General features: G+C 34.1%; 1 protein-coding gene across 1 annotated transcript; it reads right to left on the bottom strand.

The window, feature by feature from the left end:
• Nucleotides 1-1217: 1217 nt before the first annotated feature.
• LOC143247570 (solute carrier family 22 member 6-B-like) lies at nt 1218-23821 on the bottom strand. Its single transcript, XM_076495852.1, has 11 exons — nt 23750-23821; nt 22662-23409; nt 21647-21750; nt 16608-16762; nt 15737-15905; nt 15270-15417; nt 9658-9746; nt 8460-8674; nt 4876-5057; nt 3792-3931; nt 1218-1651 (listed from the first exon to the last, which is right to left on the bottom strand). Exons 2-11 carry the CDS (start codon nt 23013-23015, stop codon nt 1579-1581), a joined length of 1629 nt encoding a protein of 542 aa, XP_076351967.1. The 5' UTR covers nt 23016-23409; nt 23750-23821; the 3' UTR covers nt 1218-1578.
• Between the last annotated feature and the right edge of the window lie 508 nt (nt 23822-24329).

Here is a 24329-nt window from a genome sequence, read left to right as displayed (position 1 = left end):
ACCTGTAAAGATTGTTTTTCTTTGTTTTTTTTTTTAATTTTGCGTAAAGCTACTCGAGGGCTATCCGCTCTAGCCGTCCCTAATTTAGAAGTGTAAGACTAGAGGGAAGGCAGCTAGTCATCACCACCCACTGCCAACTCTTGGGCTACTCTTTTACCAGCGAATAGTGGGATTGACCATCACATTATAACGCCCTCACGGCTGAAAGGGCGAGCATGTTTGGTGCGACGGGGATTCGAACCCGCTACCCTCAGATTACGAGTCGAACGCCTTAACTTACCTGGCCATTTGTAACGTGTTTCAAATCAGGAATCGAATATTTCGTAAATTAAACACTGTTTGTTTGTTTTTATTTCGCGCAGGGCTGCACAAGGGCTATCTGCACTGGCCGCCCCTAATTTTGTAGCGTAAGACTAGAGTGAAGGCAGCTAGTCATCACCACCCACCGCCAATTCTTCGGCTACTCTTTTACCAACGAATTGACCGTTACTTTATAACGCCCCCACGGGTGAAATGGCGAGCATATTTGGTGTGACCGGAATTCGAACTCGCGACCCTCGGATTTCGATTCGAGTGCCTTAACCACCTGGCCATACCGGACCTTTTAAACACTGTTTATTGACTTCTGCTGCATGCTCTTTGAACACAAGGCACCAAAACACAAATCACGTTATTGTTATTACGTGGTTTCCAGTTTAAGTTTGAACGTTATTATCCTTAATAAAGTTCTCTTATGAGTACTGAATGTGACAGAACGTCATGAAACAAGCATGTATTTAATTTATTGTTTAACACTAAAAAAGTTGTAGAGGTAAACAACACGTTTTAGCTTTATGATTTGTATTTCCTTTCGTGTTTTAATTTGAAAAAAAAATATAGTTTAAAATAAATCATAAACATATTTATCATATTCAGCTGAAACCTTTAAACTGTGAAGGCGTTCAAGAAAAATATGTCGCTTTTATTGTCGGTCAAAAACACCAAACATTATTAACATGAAATATCTAATTGCCTTAGCAGAATTTTGTTCAAATTAAGCAAAAAAATTAAATAGAAATGAATGTTAAAATTCGACATAAAATAATGAGAAAAGAATGCATAGTCAGTGGCATTATTAGAGAATTGCAGGGGTAAAATCCGGGTGTGTTTCCAAGAAGTGAGCAGAACGAAGATAGTCGAATGTACAGTGTTCGAATTAAAAAAACAAGGAAAACAGCTATGTTAAAAAACGTTCTTTAATGGTACATTAGCATTTGAATCTTACAACCCTCACACTGGTAATACCTTATTCTCGTTAACAGTGCTAAGTCTACGGATTTATAACGCTAAAATCAGGGGTTCGATTCCCCTCGGTGGACTCGGCACATCGCTCAATGTAGATTTGGTATAAGAAAACACACATACCCTCGTTAACAGTGCATGAATCACGGTCCAGAACACTAACCACGCTGTTTAATTTTTTTTTTCATTTTGGTAGCTATTAATAAAAACTGGAAAACATCCCATCTGTTATTTTAATTAAAAAACAAGAGAATAAATACAATTCTAATATTCTGTTAAGCACAACTTAATATTCCTCTAATATCTTTCTGCTACTGGTTCTTGAAGCTCAGTATTTTCAACTGGACTTTCTGTCTGATATTTGGCCAGTCTGTAAGGAAAGTTATGAATAAAAAATTATATTATTATTCGAAAAACAGAAGTGAATAGCGAGCGACCACACTATTTTAATCATATTTCCAAACATATTCTCTATTTTAACTCAAACATATGACGACAGATGGCGATTCAAGTATTTCATTGCAAGAATTGGGAAATAATAACGTATAGGCTTAGCAGCTTTGCCCAAAAATACTTCGCAACATTAGACATCTTTCCATAACTGAATAAGCCACCGGTTCTTTAAAACACTTTGAATATGTCTTTAATTAACTAATAAACAACTTGTAACTTTCTAGAATAAAATAATACGATTACGGCTTCCTCAAGATACTTCGAATTTTCGTATAACTGTACAATGGGTAAAAACCTTGTGTAAAGCATGGCATAATATGTACTCTTTATTTCTCAAAATTAACTTGTAACTATTTTAAACATAACGAGAACAAAATATTCGCGACCGTAAGCGAGTGACCCTCAGAACATGCTCTAAAATATCCTCCCTTCCAGCTGAGTCATCCTCATGGCACGTTGTCGCTCACACTATTGGTACTTAAAGATATTCTACAGTGATAAGGAACTATACGATAGAAAGTTTGCCAAGGGAAAAAAATCTATGTAATATTAAATAAAACATGCTATCGTTGAAAACAGTTAAGCTGGGAAAACATGAAATTTTTTAGTAAATTACGCATTGTTTTTCAGTTTGTTTGTAGTAACCACAAAACTACTCAGTAGATATCTGTGCTGTGCCCTATTTGTGTATCAATAGCCTGATTTTGGGCAATTTTAGCCCTCAGATTTACCGCTGTGACCCTAAGTTATGGGTTTAACTTATCATATACTGGACACGTTTGAGAAACTAAAGTTTGGAAACCTTTTTCTGGTAAAAAAAAGTTATCCAGAGTGGGTTCAAGAGTTTCTAGTTTCTCGTAAGAGCTAACAGATGTTTTGAGTTTCTACCTTCAACCAATCAAAGAAGAATGCTAACTTACGTCACAAAAACATCTTTTTTATCACAATATGTTTGACAGCATTTTGTTTGCGCATGATAGAAGATTTGTAAAATTATGTCTCAGTAATGAATATATCTTAATGAACGAACAGTTCAACTTTATTTCATGGCATAAATATATTAATAGGCGAGCTTTATAACTGTTTGTTTAGGGTTAAACCTACCGAACTTAATAACTGAATCACAAGTACCATAACAACAACTTTAACAATAGGGAATTTGTTATTTTAATAATTAGAACTTTTCAACCAACAATATTGGTGATATGGATTGAAACGATGTAAGTATTAAAATCAGAATTCTTCTGTTATAAAGGTTGTTGTTACTGTAGTTTATAGAATAATCACACACTTGTTTTTAATCTTTTGTTAAATGCAAAGTTTCATAGTTGTCCATCTCGCGCTGTGTTCACCACGAGAGTTTTAATAGAGTACATAACATTGTTACTTTCATTAGATGGATTATAAATTTCTGAAAGAATTGGAATTCTAGTAAATAATCAAAGATAGAGTTACCTACGATCATCATTGAACAATACTGTGCACTTAAATATCTTATTGGCTCGGCATGGCCAAGCGCGTTAAGGCGTGCGACTCGTAATCTGAGGGTCGCGGATTTGCATCTCCGTCGCGCCAAACATGCTCGCCCTTTCAGCCGTGGGGGCGTTATAATGTTACGGTCAATCCCACTATTCGTTGGTAAAAGAGTAGCCCAAGAGTTGGCGGTGGGTGGTGATGTCTAGCTGCCTTCCCTCTAGTCTTACACTACTAAATTAGGGACGGCTAGCACAGAAAGCTCTCGAGTAGCTTTGTGCGAAATTCAAAAACAAAAACAAAATATCTTATTTTAAAAAGCGTGAGGGTTAGAAAAACCCAAAACACATTTTTTGTCAAGGTAAAAGTTGCACAATTGGCCATCTGTATTGTGTTCACTTCAAGGGTCGAATATTTTGGTGTTATAAACTTTCATACTTACTGCTAAATAACCAGACAAAAGAAATTCATCACGAATGTTATAGAATCGGATAAATAACACAAAAAGCGAACTTCATAAAAATATTTCTTTATCACTGTCACTGTTATGGTTTATTAAAAATCTTGATAAGAAGCTCACTTACTTCTCTGGGTTCTCTATCTCCAGTATTGTGTCAGGAAGTAGTCTGTTAAGTGTTTCCGGTAGAAGTAAGACCATAATGGCTGCTACTATTGACAGAACACCATAGGTTACTGAAGGTACAGCGACGTGTGTGGTTTTACCCTAGAATAATAAAATATAACAACTTATTTGAATGAATTCTTAAATTTATGAATTGAGAACTTGTAAAAAAATTGTAATCTGCTAAATGTAAAAGCATTTTACGAATAGAATATAAGTTTAAGAAATCGTTCAACTTCAGCAAATTAGTATGAAACGTTAGTATTTTTACGAAGACATTATATAACTTCAGCGGTGAAAATCTCACGTGTGATCAGCGAAGAGATAATTTTCTCCCAGTTAACTGTACCTATATCAACTCAAAATTAATTCGCTCATCAATATCCCGTTTCATACAAGGTATAAGACACAATATTATTTGTAAGTTAGTTTGAATTTTCATAAACTTTCGTAAGCAAGTGCAAAGCCTCGGACGTTTACACTTCTGTCAGAAATGGTAGATAACGGACACATTTAAGGTCGTGATTGGAGTCGTGTTGACATACAATGGGGTTTTACCCATATATGGATGAGTTTATCCTGCTAAATTCTTTTACATTTACCTTTGAGTTGTTTAATGTGTTAACTTGTCCAATGGTGTAAATATAAACTGTTCTAAATATATTAAAAAAAAAGGAAATTGATACAGCTGTATTAAGTATCGACTAAAATCTAATTATTTTATTTATAAGTTACTTCATTTGGCATTAAATGTTATCACTTGATTTCTTATATATTAAGGTCTCTTTATAATAGGTTATTTTCTAAATTTTGAAAAAAAATGTATTTATATATTAATCATACGCAGTCAGATTTTCTACATCAAAATAATTAATGCAACACATACTCTAGTATACTTTAAAAGATAAATGTTTGTGTACATCTCGCAGCTCCTAATATTGTTATAACTCATACTGACTTGGTAAATATTTACCTCGGCCTGTATTTGCAAGGATGAAACTGAAACATGATAAACACATGTTTATCACAAGTTTGTTCTAACTCACCAGTTCACGAACAAAAGGAGCTATTGCTGCTCCTATCCTTGAACACAGGATAGAAGTGCCAACCCCCACAGTTCGGATAATAGTGGGGAACACTTCTCCTCCATAAACAAAAACGAGACTACCAGCAGTGGATATGAACATCTTTCCAATCATAGTTAGCGAAATCTTTGTCACCATCAGATCTGTACAAAATAAATACACACATTTAAAACATCAATAACCAAGTGACCATTAAACTACTGTAGTAAGTTAAATACAAATACGATATTTTAAACACCTACGTTACATAACTGAAGTCTGTAACTGTTACAAAGTTACTGAAAGAACGTAAATTCAATACAGATTAACGTAAATGATCAAATATACTTGTATGTCATTACTCATTAATGTAAAAGACAAGAGGTTAGAAAGCTAAGTTCTAATAATATTGACGATTATTGAATGTTATTTGGTTTTATTACTTTTATGCTCGGAAATTAGAGTTCAATAGTAAAACATAATTAGATTTAATAAGACTAAAGTAGCAGGTATAAGATTTTCATTTAGACTTTAGTACTTTAACGTGTAGTACGCATGACACTGGTTTATGCTTAGTTATAATTTAAGTTGCAGTGAGATTGTAAAACAAATTAAATACATTGTTTCATTTAGAAAATATAATTTAAAACTACTTACGTGTCAAACGCAGACTAAACAGTGTTAACAACATGCTACCGATATGTGATCATAGTATACAAACAATCTAATGTTTAAGTCTAGTTTGGGGCTTAAGCATTTCCAGTTTGATAGGTGTGATAAGTGCAATAAAAGGGATTTATTCGGGAACTCCGACTATAATACACTTTTAGGGAAGCTAGTAGAGATTAAGATTTTACCTGTTAATGAAGTTATAATCACAGGTGATTTTAATTTCAGACATACTGATTCGGAAATACTAAAGTCGAACCATGAAAAAGAAAGGTTCCTTAGAACTGTTCAAGATGGATGTTTTCACCAATTGATTAAGGAACCTAGCAGGAATATCGATAGTTTAAATTTATTATTAACTTCTAATACAGAAAGGATTGAGAGAGTGGAAACTGGAAAACACATAGGTAAAAGTTACAATTGCTCTATTGGGTTCGATGTTTTGCTGCAAATGGAGATAAAAGATATTTTGCTTACACAATAAAAAACAAATATTGGAAGGATGTGACAATAATTATCTGTTATGAACCGGGCAGCTGAGTCATGAAGGATGTGACAATAATTATCTGTTATGAACCGGGCAGCTGAGTCATGAAGGATGTGACAATAATTATTTGTTATGAACCGGGCAGCTGAGTCATGAAGGATGTGACAATAATTATCTGTTATGAACCGGGCAGCTGATCATTTCGAGACACTTATCAAATATGGAAATTTTTTTAAAGATAAAATTTTTAAAAATTCAAACCAAATAAAACTCTTACAGAAATAAAATGGTAGCTGCAAGTAGAAAAACCAGTTCGTCTCACAAAGGGAACAAGAGATGAGGGAAAGTATCACAAACTTATGAAGTTTAAACTTAGTAAATTATAGAAGGTCAATAAAGTTGGTCAAAGGGGACATTCAAAAGGATGTATGAAACAATTCGGTTAAAATCTTCAAAAATTGATGGTAAGGAATTTATGGTTCATTAGAGGTAAACGTCATGTTAGGACAGTGATAGGACTCTTGAGAAATGATAAAGAAAGGCTTGTTTGTATGTTATGATTATGAAATGGCTAGGGTGTTAAATTATGGTTTTTCTTCAGTTTTTACTAATGAAGACTTAATCAGTATTCCTCATCTTGGGCAAATAATAGACGAAAACAAAGTTGAACAAGACAATTACATAAATCCTGAGCTTACTAAAACAAAACTAGGAAGTGTAGAAAATTATAAGACTTCTGGATCATATATTTCCCTGGGGATTTTAAAATAAGTCAAGAATTGAATATGTGAGCCACATGCCACATTTTTTATTAGTACTTGAATACTTGACAATTACCAACAGGTTGAAAACTTGCTAATGTGACCCCTATCCTGAAGGAAGATAATAATACAAGTTGACGCAGTAATGATAGGCTTATTAGCCTTACATAAATAATGGTAAACGTTTTGGAAAGTCTGATAAACGATACTTTCAAAGGCATTTAACAAAGTTTAATTTTTTTCGGATAGTCAACATGGTTTCACTGAGGGAAAGTTTTGCCTTACATATCTTTTGATACGCTTTGAAATGTTACTGAATATGTAAGTGAGGGTAATGGTGTAGATTTGGCGTATCTGGATTTTTAGAAAGCATTTGACAAAGTGTCACATAACAGGTTTGTAAAGAAACTTATCTCTGTAGGTGTGGGAGATAATTTAACTTATTGGATAGAAGATTGGCTTTATGGAAGAAAGCAGAGGGTTGTTATAAATGGAGTTCGGTCAAAATGGATTAATGTTACAAGTGATGTTCCTCAGGGCTCAGTTTTAAGAACTTTGCTCTTTTTGATTTACTTTTAATCACAAAGACGAAGGAATGGTTAATAAATTAGTTATATTTGCCGATGATGTCAAGGACTTGTGTGTTGATGCCAGTAAAAAGAATGATGCTGCCTTACAAAAGGATTTACATCATCTAGTGAGTTGGGTAATTAAATGGCAGATAGATTTTAATTATAATAAATGCAATATAATACATGTAGTTTAACATAATTACAATTATAATTATAATTTCGATGGGAATGACATTAACAGTGTCATGAAAAAAGAAAGGATGGTTGATGAGTCTCTTAAACCATCTAAGCAATGTGCTGTTGCTAGTGGTAGGGCAAATGGGATTTTAGTTGTATCTACGTAAATATTGAATATAAGTCTAAAGAGGTCATATTTTCATTGTATAGGTCACTGGTTGAGACACATTTGAAGTATTATGTTCAGTATTGGGCTCCTTTCCTTAGGAAAGACATTGAATTGTTGGCAATGGTTAAGAGGAATATGATATAAATGATACCTGGGATCGATGGTTTGACATATGAGTAGAGATTAAAATTCTTAAAACTGTTTTCTCTTGAAAGTAAGCGAGTTAGAGATGATCTGATTGAAGTGTTTAATATTATAAAGCTTACTGATAATATGCATCAATGCTTTGCAAACTTGACATTGAGAATTATAGAACCAGGGGACACAAGTATCGACTCAGCCAAAGCAGAAGCCGTACTCAGCTGAGACAATTTTATTTTTCAAAGAGGGAATGGAAGTGGTTGGTTTCAGTTGTCGTGGAGGCAGTAAATTTGTCTGACCTTAAAAGAAAACTCAACAACAGAAATATCAATGATAAGAGGTGGTTTTAATTTGTTTTAATTTATTAGGCTAATAATTTTAGTTTGACTTAGAAGATGGGGCAGCCGAGATGTGTCTCTAAGTGTCATGTTATGTTGAATAAATATAATCTCATAAAATCAACTTGAAACTCTTGTTATTACTTTAGTTTGTTACACGCAACATGTATTTCAAAACATTACAACTCTGCTAAAGATAATACTTCATAATTTTCATAAAAACAAACGATTTCCAACAAACTTTATACATACCTTCCGGAACAGCAATCACCAGAACACAGGAAACACATGTAACCACGAAAGATAGTATCATGGATGGTTTTCGTTTTACGAACTTTACCACTAGAGGGAGTACTATACAAACAGGGATTTCCACAGCAGCTGAGATTAGTAAGTTGATGTAGATACTACCTCCTAGTCTTGCAGAGTCAAAGGTCAACCCGTAGTATAGAAATGATATCGTAAAACTAAATATCCATAAAAATCGTAACAGAGGTTTTCAATCTTCCTTTTCTTAGGTTACATGCGCACAAACACACACACACACAGAGAACTGATATACAAGTGATGTATTTTTTTAAAACTCTTTAACCCACCTTATGTACTGTACAAATCCGACTAAGCTCAAAATCTACGTTGGTGGATTCTCTACATTATAAACAACTTTCTAATTTTAAGTAACAAATATCATAAAATAATATTTAAAAATATAACTGTTAACTATATACATGTCGGAGGATTTACGTTTATACGTTTCCTTTTGAATTTCGCGCAAAGGTACACGAGGGCTATCTGTGCTAGCCGTCTCTAATTTAGCAGTGTAAGACTAGAGGGAAGGCAGTTAATCAATCAACATCCACCGCCAACTCTTGAGCTACTCTTTTACCAACGAATAGTGGGATTGACCGACACATTATAATGCCCCGAAGGCTGGGAGGGCGAGCGTGTTTGGTGCGACCGGGATTCGGACCCGCGACCCTCAGATTACGAGTCGAACGCCTTAACACGCTTGGCCATGCTGGGCCTATCGCATAAAGTCCGATGTACTAAGGCCCGGCATGACCAAGCGTGTTAAGGCGTTCGACTCGTAATCTGAGGGTCGCGGGTTCGCATCCCCATCGCGCCAAACATGCTCGCCCTTATTAGCCGGGGGGCGTTATAATGTGACGGTCAATCCCACTAATCGTTAGTAATAGAGTAGCCCAAGAGTTGGCGGTGGGCGGTGATGACTAACTGCCTTCCCGTTGGTCTTACACTTCTAAATTAGGAACGGCTAGCACAGATAGCCCTTGAGTAGCTTTGTGCGAAATTCAATAACAAAACAAAACTTTATACGACTACGTACAATAGGCTTTAAACCTTATGATTAACAACGTAACACTGACGCGACCCATTTGCTTAATATGTTACACGTATTATCTAAAAGCATGTATTGTCTTTGGATACTTACGTAACAAACGTTATTTCTATAGTTCTACGTCGCAACCGTGGTGTCTTGAACAAATCCAGTACTGTTAAAGTCGACTTTTTTGTTTTCTCCTGAATTTTGATTAATACAGAAAAATAATAAAGGATTATGGTTTCCATTATTTTTTCGATATTCAGGATTTTAAGATTAAACTGTCTTGAGTGAGACAGTCAAAAACGAAATTTTCCTGCCCAACAAGAAAGCAATGCACAGGCTGTTCTAAAATAATAAGTTCCTGTGGCAAAGTCAGACTGCCACCTGTTGGTAGTCGAGAGGTTAAACAATTTAAAAACAAATAAAAGTTTTATAAAGTTCATCATTACCTTTCAGACAATCATCTTATTTTATTTCAGCAAAGGACGGTTTAGAAAACATAATTGTGTGAGCTTTCGATAAATAGAGTTAACCTCAATTTTCTTTAATATTTAAAACTGGTGAAAAAAATATTTGACACGAATATAAACACATACATGTTAATTATTTTATGTTATATGCTTTATACTATATCAAACAATTAATATCTAAATTTAAGAACCAATATATTTTTTTAACTTAATATATATATTTAAGCCTAAATATATCTTCTTAAGCTGGATGAATCTTGGAAATTGTTATTGGTCGAAATTATGGTCGAAAACGTTGATAAAATTGAGGAAACCCAAGGGAAAAGAATCACTGCATTCTAATTATTAATATTTTTTATTTAGGAACTCAGGCATGCTTAGTTAGACCAGTATGTTAAATAGAGCTACTTACATGTTGTTATTTAGGAACTCAGGCATGCCTAGTTAGACCAGTATGTTAAATAGAGCTACTTACATGTTGTTATTTAGGAACTCAGGCATGCCTAGTTAGACCAGTATGTTAAATAGAGCTACTTACATGTTGTTATTTAGGAACTCAGGCATGCCTAGTTAGACCAGTATGTTAAATAGAGCTACTTACATGTTGTTATTTAGGAACTCAGGCATGCTTAGTTGGACAAGTATGTTAAATAGAGCTACTTACATGTTGTTATTTAGGAACTCAGGCATGCTTAGTTAGACCAGTATGTTAAATAGAGCTACTTACATGTTGTTATTTAGGAACTCAGGCATGCCTAGTTAGACCAGTATGTTAAATAGAGCTACTTACATGTTGTTATTTATGAACTCAGGCATGCCTAGTTAGACCAGTATGTTAAATAGAGCTACTTACATGTTGTTATTTATGAACTCAGACATGCCTAGTTAGAGCAGTATATTAAATAGAGCTACTTACATGTTGTTATTTAGGAACTCAGGCATGCTTAGTTAGACCAGTATGTTAAATAGAGCTACTTACATGTTTTTATTTATGAACTCAGGCATGCCTAGTTAGACCAGTATGTTAAATAGAGCTACTTACATGTTGTTATTTAGGAACTCAGGCATGCCTAGTTAGACCAGTGTGTTAAATAGAGCTACTTACATGTTGTTATTTAGGAACTCAGGCATGCCTAGTTAGACCAGTATGTTAAATAGAGCTACTTACATGTTGTTATTTAGGAACTCAGGCATGCTTAGTTAGACCAGTATGTTAAATAGAGCTACTTACATGTTGTTATTTAGGAACTCAGGCATGCTTAGTTAGACCAGTATGTTAAATAGAGCTACTTACATGTTGTTATTTAGGAACTCAGGCATGCTTAGTTAGACCAGTATGTTAAATAGAGCTACTTACATGTTGTTATTTAGGAACTCAGGCATGCTTAGTTGGACAAGTATGTTAAATAGAGCTACTTACATGTTGTTATTTAGGAACTCAGGCATGCTTAGTTAGACCAGTATATTAAATAGAGCTACTTACATGTTGTTATTTAGGAACTCAGGCATGCTTAGTTAGACCAGTGTGTTAAATAGAGCTACTTACATATTGTTATTTAGGAACTCAGGCATGCTTAGTTGGACAAGTATGTTAAATAGAGCTACTTACATGTTGTTATTTAGGAACTCAGGCATGCTTAGTTAGACCAGTATATTAAATAGAGCTACTTACATGTTGTTATTTAGGAACTCAGGCATGCTTAGTTAGACCAGTATGTTAAATAGAGCTACTTACATGTTGTTATTTAGGAACTCAGCATGCTTAGTTAGACCAGTATATTAAATAGAGCTACTTACATGTTTTTATTTATGAACTCAGGCATGCCTAGTTAGACCAGTATGTTAAATAGAGCTACTTACATGTTGTTATTTAGGAACTCAGGCATGCCTAGTTAGACCAGTGTGTTAAATAGAGCTACTTACATGTTGTTATTTAGGAACTCAGGCATGCCTAGTTAGACCAGTATGTTAAATAGAGCTACTTACATGTTGTTATTTAGGAACTCAGGCATGCTTAGTTAGACCAGTATGTTAAATAGAGCTACTTACATGTTGTTATTTAGGAACTCAGGCATGCTTTGTTAGACCAGTATGTTAAATAGAGCTACTTACATGTTGTTATTTAGGAACTCAGGCATGCTTAGTTAGACCAGTATGTTAAATAGAGCTACTTACATGTTGTTATTTAGGAACTCAGGCATGCTTAGTTAGACCAGTATGTTAAATAGAGCTACTTACATGTTGTTATTTAGGAACTCAGGCATGCTTAGTTAGACCAGTATGCTAAATAGAGCTACTTACATGTTGTTATTTAGGAACTCAGGCATGCCTAGTTAGACCAGTGTGTTAAATAGAGCTACTTACATGTTGTTATTTAGGAACTCAGGCATGCTTAGTTGGACAAGTATGTTAAATAGAGCTACTTACATGTTGTTATTTAGGAACTCAGGCATGCTTAGTTAGACCAGTATATTAAATAGAGCTACTTACATGTTGTTATTTAGGAACTCAGGCATGCTTAGTTAGACCAGTATGTTAAATAGAGCTACTTACATGTTGTTATTTAGGAACTCAGGCATGCTTAGTTAGACCAGTATGTTAAATAGAGCTACTTACATGTTGTTATTTAGGAACTCAGGCATGCTTAGTTAGACCAGTATGTTAAATAGAGCTACTTACATGTTGTTATTTAGGAACTCAGGCATGCCTAGTTAGACCAGTGTGTTAAATAGAGCTACTTACATGTTGTTATTTAGGAACTCAGGCATGCTTAGTTGGACAAGTATGTTAAATAGAGCTACTTACATGTTGTTATTTAGGAACTCAGGCATGCCTAGTTAGACCAGTATGTTAAATAGAGCTACTTACATGTTGTTATTTATGAAGTCGGACATGTCTAGTTAGACCAGTATGTTAAATAGAGCTACTTACATGTTGTTATTTATGAAGTCGGACATGTCTAGTTAGACCAGTATGTTAAATAGAGCTACTTACATGTTGTTATTTATGAAGTCGGACATGTCTAGTTAGACCAGTATGTTAAATAGAGCTACTTACATGTTGTTATTTAGGAACTCAGGCATGCCTAGTTAGACCAGTATGTTAAATAGAGCTACTTACATGTTGTTATTTATGAAGTCGGACATGTCTAGTTAGACCAGTATGTTAAATAGAGCTACTTACATGTTGTTATTTATGAAGTCGGACATGTCTAGTTAGACCAGTATGTTAAATAGAGCTACTTACATGTTGTTATTTAGGAACTCAGGCATGCCTAGTTAGACCAGTATGTTAAATAGAGCTACTTACATGTTGTTATTTATGAAGTCGGACATGTCTAGTTAGACCAGTATGTTAAATAGAGCTACTTACATGTTGTTATTTATGAAGTCGGACATGTCTAGTTAGACCAGTATGTTAAATAGAGCTACTTACATGTTTTTATTTAGGAAGTTGGACATGTCTAGTTAGACCAGTATGTTATATAGATCTACTTACATGTTTTTATTTAGGAAGTTGGACATGTCTAGTTAGACCAGTATGTTATATAGATCTACTTACATGTTTTTATTTAGGAAGTTGGACATGTCTAGTCAGACCAGTATGTTGAATAGAGCTACTTACATGTTGTTATTTAGGAACTCAGGCATGCCTAGTTAGACCAGTGTGTTAAATAAAGCCACTTACATGTTGTTATTTATGAAGTCGGACATGTCTAGTTAGGCCAGTATGTTAAATAGAGCCACTTACATGTTGTTATTTATGAAGTCGGACATGTCTAGTTAGACCAGTATGTTAAAAAAAGCTACATTATTTATTCTATTAACCTTTCATTGTGATAATTGTTGGTTGCTTGCTTTTATCAAAGGATACTGATAGCCTTAAATAAGTTATTTACAAAACGCTATTTACTTCACGAAATAAATCATAAACTTCATAACGTCTATCAACATAATAGTGAATTACTTTCGATGAGATTAGAGATATATTATTTAACAATCTGTTAATTGTTGCACAAATAAATTACAGTATCAGATCAACAACAATAGTTTAAAATAGTTATCATGATGTTTGTTTGTTTTTTGTTTTGAATTTCGCGCAAAGCTACACAAGGACTATTTGAGCTAGCCGTCCCTAATTTTGTAGTGTAAGACTAGAGGGAAGGCAGCTGGTCATCACCATGCACCGCCAACTCTTGAGCTACTCTTTTACCACCGAATAGTGGGATAGACCGTCACATTATAACGCCCCCACAGTTGAAAGGGCGATCATATTTAAGGTGACGGGGATTCGAATCCACGACCCTCAGATTACGAGTCGAGTGCCTTAACCCAACTGACCATGCCACGACCTTATTATGATGACCAGATGAGACCGATTTTGGACGTTAATTACTTAATTTTATGGGAGTGTCCCCAATTAAGCAAACCTCAAATAAGAATCATTTTCTCAACTTTATTTCTTTTTAGATGCAATATTTTGCTAACTAGCTATCGCTAACTATAAATATAATCCAATTATCTGTTATTATTTTATTTATGGTTCTTCTATTTTTAATTGTCAGATCCTGCGCAGAGAATGAAATAGTATTTAAAATCAGGAGACTACCTGATCGTAGGCCTTCTTAACGTTAAACTGACAGACCAAAAACGAAACACCCAACTTCATCTCTCAGACTACTTCTGGCTACTTAAAACAAAAGAAGAAGGAAAGATAGTCGCCATGTTTATAGGACACATAAATCCTCCTAGTACAGAGTACGTTATTGGTGGCTGAAAATTACGAATTTTCAGTCTCACAGTGCGAGTACGCTAACCACGAGGTTGCACGTGACCATTGATAAAATAAATATGGACATTATGTTAACATGGGTGCCTATGGAACAATATATGATTGCTTAAACTTGAGACTTTGAGGTTAAAAATATCTATTTACTTATAACAATATATTAGTGAATTTTTTCGGTTTCTGTACAAACGAATATTATTCTACTATCATAGAAATGACAAACAGCGTCTGTTCACACCCACTGTTTTTGTAATTTTATTTTTACTGTTTAACTAACATTGTTTAACTTTGGCGATATTCTAGAGGGTTTAAAACGCCAACATTCTAGGTTCATTTCTTACAGTGGGTACAGCGTAGGCAGCCCATTATCCAGCGTTGCGTTTAAAATAAATTCAGCTACAATGCAAATAATTAATATTTCACAAACACTTTTTCAAGTATTTAATTACATTAATTAATTACCGCTTCAATCTTCGCTTCCAATATCTTCATCGTGTGATCCAGGTTTGAAACACTTAGTTTATTGGCACTAAGAAACTTCTTGATGGCATCCTCGGCATCTGTGTACCGCTTCCTGGTAAGAAGCCATCTTGGAGATTCGGGCAGGAACCTTAAATATTATTATACAGCTAGGGTTAAAGATTTTATTGAATGTATTAATGCTCGTTATGCACACTAATATTAACATGTAATTCGTTTAGTTATCATGTGTAACCCTTTAGTCACCACCAATGAATGAAATACTTGAAGTGTTTGGATAACATTGGATAACGTTATCAACTATCATTATTATGCAATTAAATATAAAGATCAGATTATATAACACTAACGTTAATTTAGGGAATTTGGTAATTGTATTCCTGAAAGTAATGGTTCAACTTTTAATAGTTTATGTTTCACGAGATAACAAACGATATTCTCCAGCTCACCACCAGGCGGCCAACATCGGTAGCCACCCACATGTGGTTGCAACTTGAAAATACTGCCAGTCCTTGATTATCCAAGCAAGTCCAGGAAGAATGATTAATCCTAGGGTCCATCCAAACGAAAATGAAAGCGCTACCCAAAGTCTATACTCTGGACTAATCGTTTCCATCACTATAGAAACAGACCAGAAAAAAAATCCTGAATTACATAGTGATCTACAGGGTGGTGCGTAAATCCATACCCATCAATATATTGCATCTAAACAACGTTATAATACTAATGATGAGTTGAAGGCAGCTGTTACCGCGGCATTTGGAACAATAACCCCTGCTATGTTGAGGAAAATGTCTCACAGAACATGGCGTCACATAATATTATGCAGCGAGAATGAGGGACAGCACACAGATACACTGGATACATAAGATATATGGATGGGTAGGGACTTACGGGCCACCCTGTATATCTGTTTTACGTCACCATTGAAATTAAGGGAAACCTACAGCTAAATAATTAATGTTTAAAACAATGTTGACTTGAACAATGCAAACTATTACTTCAAAAAATAAAACAAAACTTTATTAGGTAAATTTTATTTATATACTGAAAGAGTTATAATTAAAATGATATCACTGGATGAACACTGAACACACGTGATCCACAATAGTAAATATCTAATTCGTAAAAGAATAAACGTCTAAAAGAAGGAAAACATAATACTTCGACTTACTTACAAGTCATTTCGCTTTTGTTTTTTACTCCTAGTAAGTGATAAAAATATTTTTCTTGTGCAACATTTAATTTTATTATATATATTAATTACTTCAACAACATTATCCGGAGATGAAAATGAACAAACTCTCTGTAGCTACTTACAAATACAAACACCCGCATTCTGTATACCAGCCACCCCCATCGCTGAAGTAAAGCGCGTGACGTAAAAAAAGGGTAAATTTGGAATAGCTGCCCCAGCGAAGCTTGGCACAATAGACAGACACAGGGAACCCAGCAATACTGGACGTCGTCCAAACCTAAGATCAGTTTAAAAAAAGAAGTCCATAATACTATAAATACTCCAACGAATATGATATGTGAAAGTAGAGGTCCGGAAGTGTGGGATCAAACCTAAATCAACGAGTTTAAAAATAGATTGCCTAATAACATGTTTCTATACAAAGGTTGAATCCTTTATATTGACAATATCTTGGAGCCTCACCACGTCGTTATAGCTCATGTCACCACGTCCGAATGACGACCGTTCATCTTGATAATACTTAAGCATTGTATTTTTCTTTTTTGACTGATCTGTGATAGGTTTGTCATACCAAATTACTGTGTAATTTCTAAAATTAATCAATTTGGTGTCCGAGGGCGACGGGCAACAGCTTCCCAGCGACAATTTTCAACACTCCATTCTCACAGAAATTCACAAAATATGCGTTTAGTAAGTGACCTGTATATCAGTATACATATTCAGTATGTAGTTGTTGGAGTGAAAAGTGGATTATTTGTGAAATACTTCAGTAAATAAGCGACCTTTGCCATGAGGTGAAATAGCCTCCAGTGGCTCAGCGTCAACACTGGGGACTTATAACGCTCAAAATTGGACTTCCATACACAAAGTGAATAGAGCACAGGTTTAACAGATAAAATAAGCCTTTTTTTTCTTAAGGATTCTTCTTTATAAAAATGAAAAACAAAACTGTTCGTAAGTTTTACTTATGAGTGTCAAGCCCTTAGACTGACCACTTCCATCTGAAGTAGAAAGTCGTCCAGTTACTGAAACACAACATGTACTTGTATAACACTAATTTCATTATATCTGTGAAATAAAGTAGTTTTATATTTGTGTAACAATACTTTCAAGATTATTTGAACTAAAGTAGTTTTCTATTTGTGTAACAATACTTTCAAGATCATTTGAACTAAAGTAGTTTTATATTTGTGTAACAATACTTTCAAGATCATTTGAACTAAAGTAGTTTTATATTTGTGTAACAATACTTTCAAGATCATTTGAACTAAAGTAGTTTTATATTTGTGTAACAATACTTTCAAGAACATTTGAACTAAAGTAGTTTTATATTTGTGTAACAATACTTTCAAGATCATTTGAACTAAAGTAGTTTTCTATTTGTGTAACAATACTTTCAAGATCATTTGAACTAAAGTAGTTTTATATTTGTGTAACAATACTTTCAAGATCATTTGAACTAAAGTAGTTTTATATTTGTGTAACAATACTTTCAAGATCATTTGAACTAAAGTAGTTTTATATTTGTGTAACAATACTTTCAAGAACATTTGAACTAAAGTAGTTTTATATTTGTGTAACAATACTTTCAAAATCATTTGAACTAAAGTAGTTTTCTATTTGTGTAACAATACTTTCAAGATCATTTGAACTAAAGTAGTTTTATATTTGTGTAACAATATTTTCAAGATCATTTGAACTAAAGTAGTTTTATATTTGTGTAACAATACTTTCAAGAACATTTGAACTAAAGTAGTTTTATATTTGTGTAACAATACTTTCAAGATCATTTGAACTAAAAGTAGTTTTATATTTGTGTAACAATACTTTCAAGATACCTATGAACTAAAGTAGTTTTATATTTGTGTAACAATACTTTCAAGATCATTTGAACTAAAGTAGTTTTATATTTGTGTAACAATACTTTCAAGATCATTTGAACTAAAGTAGTTTTATATTTGTGTAACAATACTTTCAAGATCATTTGAACTAAAGTAGTTTTATATTTGTGTAACAATACTTTCAAGATCATTTGAACTAAAGTAGTTTTATATTTGTGCAACAATACTTTCAAGAACATTTGAACTAAAGTAGTTTTCTATTTGTGTAACAATACTTTCAAGATACCTATGAACTAAAGTAGTTTTCTATTTGTGTAACAATACTTTCAAGATCATTTGAACTAAAGTAGTTTTATATTTGTGTAACAATACTTTCAAGATCATTTGAACTAAAGTAGTTTTATATTTGTGTAACAATACTTTCAAGATACCTATGAACTAAAGTAGTTTTATATTTGTGTAACAATACTTTCAAGATCATTTGAACTAAAGTAGTTTTATATTTGTGTAACAATACTTTCAAGATCATTTGAACTAAAGTAATTTTATATTTGTGTAACAATACTTTCAAGATACCTTTGAACTAAAGTAGTTTTCTATTTGTGTAACAATACTTTCAAGATCATTTGAACTAAAGTAGTTTTATATTTGTGTAACAATACTTTCAAGATCATTTGAACTAAAGTAGTTTTATATTTGTGTAACAATACTTTCAAGATCATTTGAACTAAAGTAGTTTTCTATTTGTGTAACAATACTTTCAAGATCATTTGAACTAAAGTAGTTTTCTATTTGTGTAACAATACTTTCAAGATACCTTTGAACTAAAGTAGTTTTCTATTTGTGTAACAATACTTTCAAGATACCTTTGAACTAAAGTAGTTTTCTATTTGTGTAACAATACTTTCAAGATACCTTTGAGCTAAAGTAGTTTTATATTTGTGCAACAATACTTTCAAGAACATTTGAACTAAAGTAGTTTTCTATTTGTGTAACAATACTTTCAAGATACCTATGAACTAAAGTAGTTTTCTATTTGTGTAACAATACTTTCAAGATCATTTGAACTAAAGTAGTTTTATATTTGTGTAACAATACTTTCAAGATCATTTGAACTAAAGTAGTTTTATATTTGTGTAACAATACTTTCAAGATCATTTGAACTAAAGTAGTTTTATATTTGTGTAACAATACTTTCAAGATCATTTGAACTAAAGTAGTTTTCTATTTGTGTAACAATACTTTCAAGATCATTTGAACTAAAGTAGTTTTCTATTTGTGTAACAATACTTTCAAGATACCTTTGAACTAAAGTAGTTTTCTATTTGTGTAACAATACTTTCAAGATACCTTTGAGCTAAAGTAGTTTTCTATTTGTGTAACAATGCTTTCAAGATACCTTTGAACTAAAGTAGTTTTGAATGTTTGAAACAATACTTTTCCCTCCTATACAGCGGTATGTCTGAGAACTTAAGACGCTATAAACCGGATTAAATATCCGTCGTGGGCAGAGTTCATACAGACTATTGTGAACTTTGAACTTAATTTCATAAAAGAAACATACTTTGAAGAAACCCGTGAGTTAAAGTAGTTTTGTATTTGTGTAACAATACTTTCAAGATATCTGTGGGTTAAAGTAGTTTTGTATTTGTGTAATAATAAATTTTCCCCCCAGTGGCACGTCGACATGTCTGGGGACGTTAAACGCTAGAATCTAGGTTTCGATAGTTTGGTAACTATTTCTTCACTATTTTAATTTCATTGTGGTTGAAGCAATACAGAGTTTCGACGTTTGGTCTCATTATTTCTCAAACGTAAAAAGCCTCATGTTTTGATTTCCATTCAGTAGAGGTTATTGTTTGTTTTGTTTGTTTGTTTTAATTTCGCGCAAAGCTACGCGAGGGCTATCTGCGCTAGCCGTCCCTAATTTAGCAGTGTAAGGTAAGACTAGAGGGAAGACAGCTAGTTATCACCACCCACCGCCAACTCTTTGGTTACTCTTTTATCAACGAATAGTTGGATTGACCGTCACATTATAACGCCCACACGGCTTAAAGGGCAAGCATGTTTGGTGCGACGTGGCTTCGAACCCGCGACCCTCGGATTACGAGTCGAACGCCTTAACACGCTTGGACATGCCGGGCCCCGCTAGAGGTTAAAAATTTTCAAAGTGTTACATTCTTGCAGGCCTCTGTTCTGCCTCATGTCCGTTAAAAACTTGCTTACATGGGCTATGGATAATAACTGGTCAATATTGTTTCCTCTGACCTCACGTGTTCTGTTCGTTATCTTATGGGTTTTCCGAAGATCATGAAATAGCGTCCATTCCTGTACTGAAAATATATCGCAGCGAAATAAGTGTGTAGGATTCGGGATAGAACCCTGGTATTGCATCCAATACCACTGTTAAAATGGTGACGATTTGTTTGAAGTTAATCACATAACTACACAATAGGCTCCTGTGCTCTGTCTACCAGGAGTATCGAGAGCCGGTTTCTAGCGTTGTATGTCTGCAAACATTCCGCTGTGCCACCGGGGGGCAAAATAGTAATGGAAACATTGAAAAAGTCATACAGTGCTGCCGCCTAATGTAATTTCTATAAACTAGTGAGTTTAGCCTTGTAATTTGTTACGCATGTGCACAAAATATTTTCCTGTCCTTTACAGGTTCACCTTCCAGGCCAAGCGTGTTAAGGCGTTCGACTCGTAATCCGAGGATCGCGGGTTTGAATCCCGGTCGCACCAAACATGCTCGCCCTTTAAGCCGTGGGGGCGTTATAATGTGACGGTCAATCCCATTATTCATTGATAAAAAGAGTAGCCCAAGAGTTGACGGTTGGTGGTGATGACTAGCTGCCTTCCCTCTGGTCTTACACTGCTAAATTAGGGGCAGGTAGCGCAGTTAACCCTCGAGTAGCTTTGCGCGAAATTCAAAAACAAAAGAAACAAACAAACAAATCACCTTTCAGCCTATGCTGTGTACCTATACTAACTTAATGTTCGCCACCTACATTATAACAATATTAAAAATAAACAGATATTTTAACAACATTTTGAGTCTGAAGGGTAGGTTCAGTCCTTTATAGAAACATCTGACTATAAGAAATGTTAGGGTTAGAATTACACCAAACGTCTATTGTAATTTTCATAAAGAGAATATAAATAAACATATTAATATTTATAGTAAATTCAAACTGAAGTTTTGTGGCTTTTATTTAAGAATTATTTTAATTAATGTTTTGTATGAATTCCTATTAGAATGTATTTACTATAAATAAGTTTGGTTTATAAAATGATAAACTAGGCTCTATAATACTTACCTGTCACTGAGATGACTAGACAGAAACACTCCAAACAACATTCCCAGCATAACCACAGTCTGGTTCATGGAAACGAGCCATTCGCGATCACAAAATAAGTTCCACTAAAAGACATGAAAATCTAGGCCTAAACGAGAACCCGAAAAGGAAACCAAAACTAGTTCTGAATCTTTACATCATGACAGATTAATCAACAATGTTGTTTAATAACCGCTAACAATTTTTATAGGAACACAACTTACATGTTATAATTCAAGTGTGTTATAAGATAATTTATTTCTCTTGTTTCACAGGACATACTCGCACTCCCGTTGTGTAAGTTAGTTCCAGTAGATGAAGCGACACTAGTGTTCATGGCGTAGTTTACTTTCACTGAATCATTATTTTAATAATCGTAAAATATGTTATTTCTTGTTAAAAAGAGATATTTGTAATCCTGCAAATAGCCTACAGTAGAAAAGGAAGCAATACTCGCACTCTTGTAAAATAAACCACTTCTAAGGGAAGAAAAGCGATGCGCTATTGTGTTTGTTTTTTAGGCACAAATCGGTGAACTCAGCAGATAGCTCAATGTGGCTTTGCTGTAAGAAAACACACACGCACACGGATTTGCATAATTGGCCATCTTCTCAATGGAGGGATTGAGCTCTCAGATATAGGATTATGAACTCTCAAGCTGACATCTGAACCACTGAAAAGACTCGCAGTCTTGGTAAAGCAAGTAACTCCCAATGAAAAGCTTGATAATTGCAATATTTTACGATGTTAAAATAGTTCTACTTAATTAATCGAAAGTTAAATAATCAAATTAAAAATGAAAGAGACTTCAGTGTCAAACTAGTTATAGATTAATATTAGAAAAATAAAGCACAATTAGATTTTATCGGTGTTTATTTGGAGGGAAAAAAAAGGCTGACCTTTGTTGATTGATGTAGGTTTTTGCACATAACAATTGAGGCTACGAATGTGGAACGGGTTGGACTATAAAATGAGTTATTTACAGTGTAGAACCTACCTGAGTTATTATTGTGTTATCTGTAGAGCTGTAATCCCACTTTGTACATGGAACCGTGACATTCTGATCAATAATTACATCCCAGGAATTAGGTAACTGTACTAACTTGTAGCTGTAACTCTGACACTGGCTAAATGTGTGCTCGTTAGTATCGAACGGTATTGAAACATTCTTCCATTGGGTAGTTGTCCAGTTCTCTAGTTCATGTGGTTTGGCACACCAGTGGTCTGTATCGGGAGCCAAAAATGGTATGGCCAAAATATGCCATGCCGTCGGTACTCCTCGGTAAATAATTAAGATTATTATATAATATTGAAGTCGTCCTAAATTACCTATGACGTCAGTGATTTCCATGATTTGTCTTGGTTGTTGAATTTTGACAGGTTTATTCTTGCTTTAACTGCACAGTAATCTTTCAAGTCTAAACAGATACAGAAATAATATGTTGGATAAACAAACGCCTCACAACTAGACGGCGAATTTTTAACCTGTGTTGGGTCTTTAACAAACTGAAACACCTAACGACATCAACCGTTAAAAATTTATTTTAAAAATCGTTTAGTAAAACAAACGAAGAACCCACTGAATCGTTTAATCGAGAGTGATCTGACCAAAAAGTGGGTCTTCACCCTGATAACCTACTCCAAATATCCAAACATGTGGGGCGTGTCTTTCGTTTTAGATAAAGGGACGAGATCCTTGGATCTACAGTTCTCTGTCCGTTGTTATCCACTGGTCTCGCTCGTCCCTAAAAATTGAATAATAACGTTTTCTAACTCAAGATAAGTTATAAACATTGTTTATATGAACTTTTCTCATAAGTAATAGTAACGACAAGTTTCCAAGCCTATTTTGAAATCTAAAGTTGTAGAGTGAACGAAATTGTTGAGTACAAACAGGCCTACTAGTATAACTATTACAGACGACTTTTTTATGTTGAGAAAACCATTAGCCTTGAATAATATCTTTTGTTCCCTTTCTTTTTCTCTAGTCTATCCTTATATGGGCATAACACCGACAACATTATTTTAAATGTAATCGCGAAATTAAATTTTAATATAAATATAAATAAAGATCTAATAGCAAACCTGATGACCGATTTTCTTTTATTTTGGACGTCCTTGAACTATAACACATCTTATACGTTGACTCGTCTTCTTCTTGCTTATCTAATAACACGATAAGCGGCTTCACTACCAGATGGCGCTGCTATTATCGTAATATTTGATAAAAAGGAATAAAACCAAATATGTGTGACAATGCTCTAATCAGTGGTTTCCACACGTTTCATCTTGATTCTCCCTAGTTAATTGTTTAATAGAATACACCCATTCAGATACATTACTTTTGTTTCAGTTTGTTCTTTGAAAACAAAACTTCAAGGGTAAACAACGTTTGTGGGTAACAATACACAAGTGAGGTTACATCAAAAATACAGAAGAATCGAGTAATTTGACGTCGATAATTGACTCACACATACACATAAAATGTACAACTATTACCATATTATACAACCAAACTTAATCAGTTCTAACACTTGTTATGAAAACTAAAGGAGGGTAATCTGAGGGTCGCGGGTTCTTATCCCCGTCGCGCCAAACATGCTTGCCCTTTCACCCGTGGGGGCGTTATATAGTGACGGTCAATCCCACTATGCATTGGTAAAAG

This window comes from Tachypleus tridentatus, chromosome 3 (assembly GCF_004210375.1).
Source record: "Tachypleus tridentatus isolate NWPU-2018 chromosome 3, ASM421037v1, whole genome shotgun sequence".
NCBI classification, from domain to species: Eukaryota; Metazoa; Arthropoda; class Merostomata; order Xiphosura; family Limulidae; genus Tachypleus; species Tachypleus tridentatus.
Note: the sequence above shows the minus strand (reverse complement) of the source record. Positions and strands in the feature narration are given on the sequence as shown.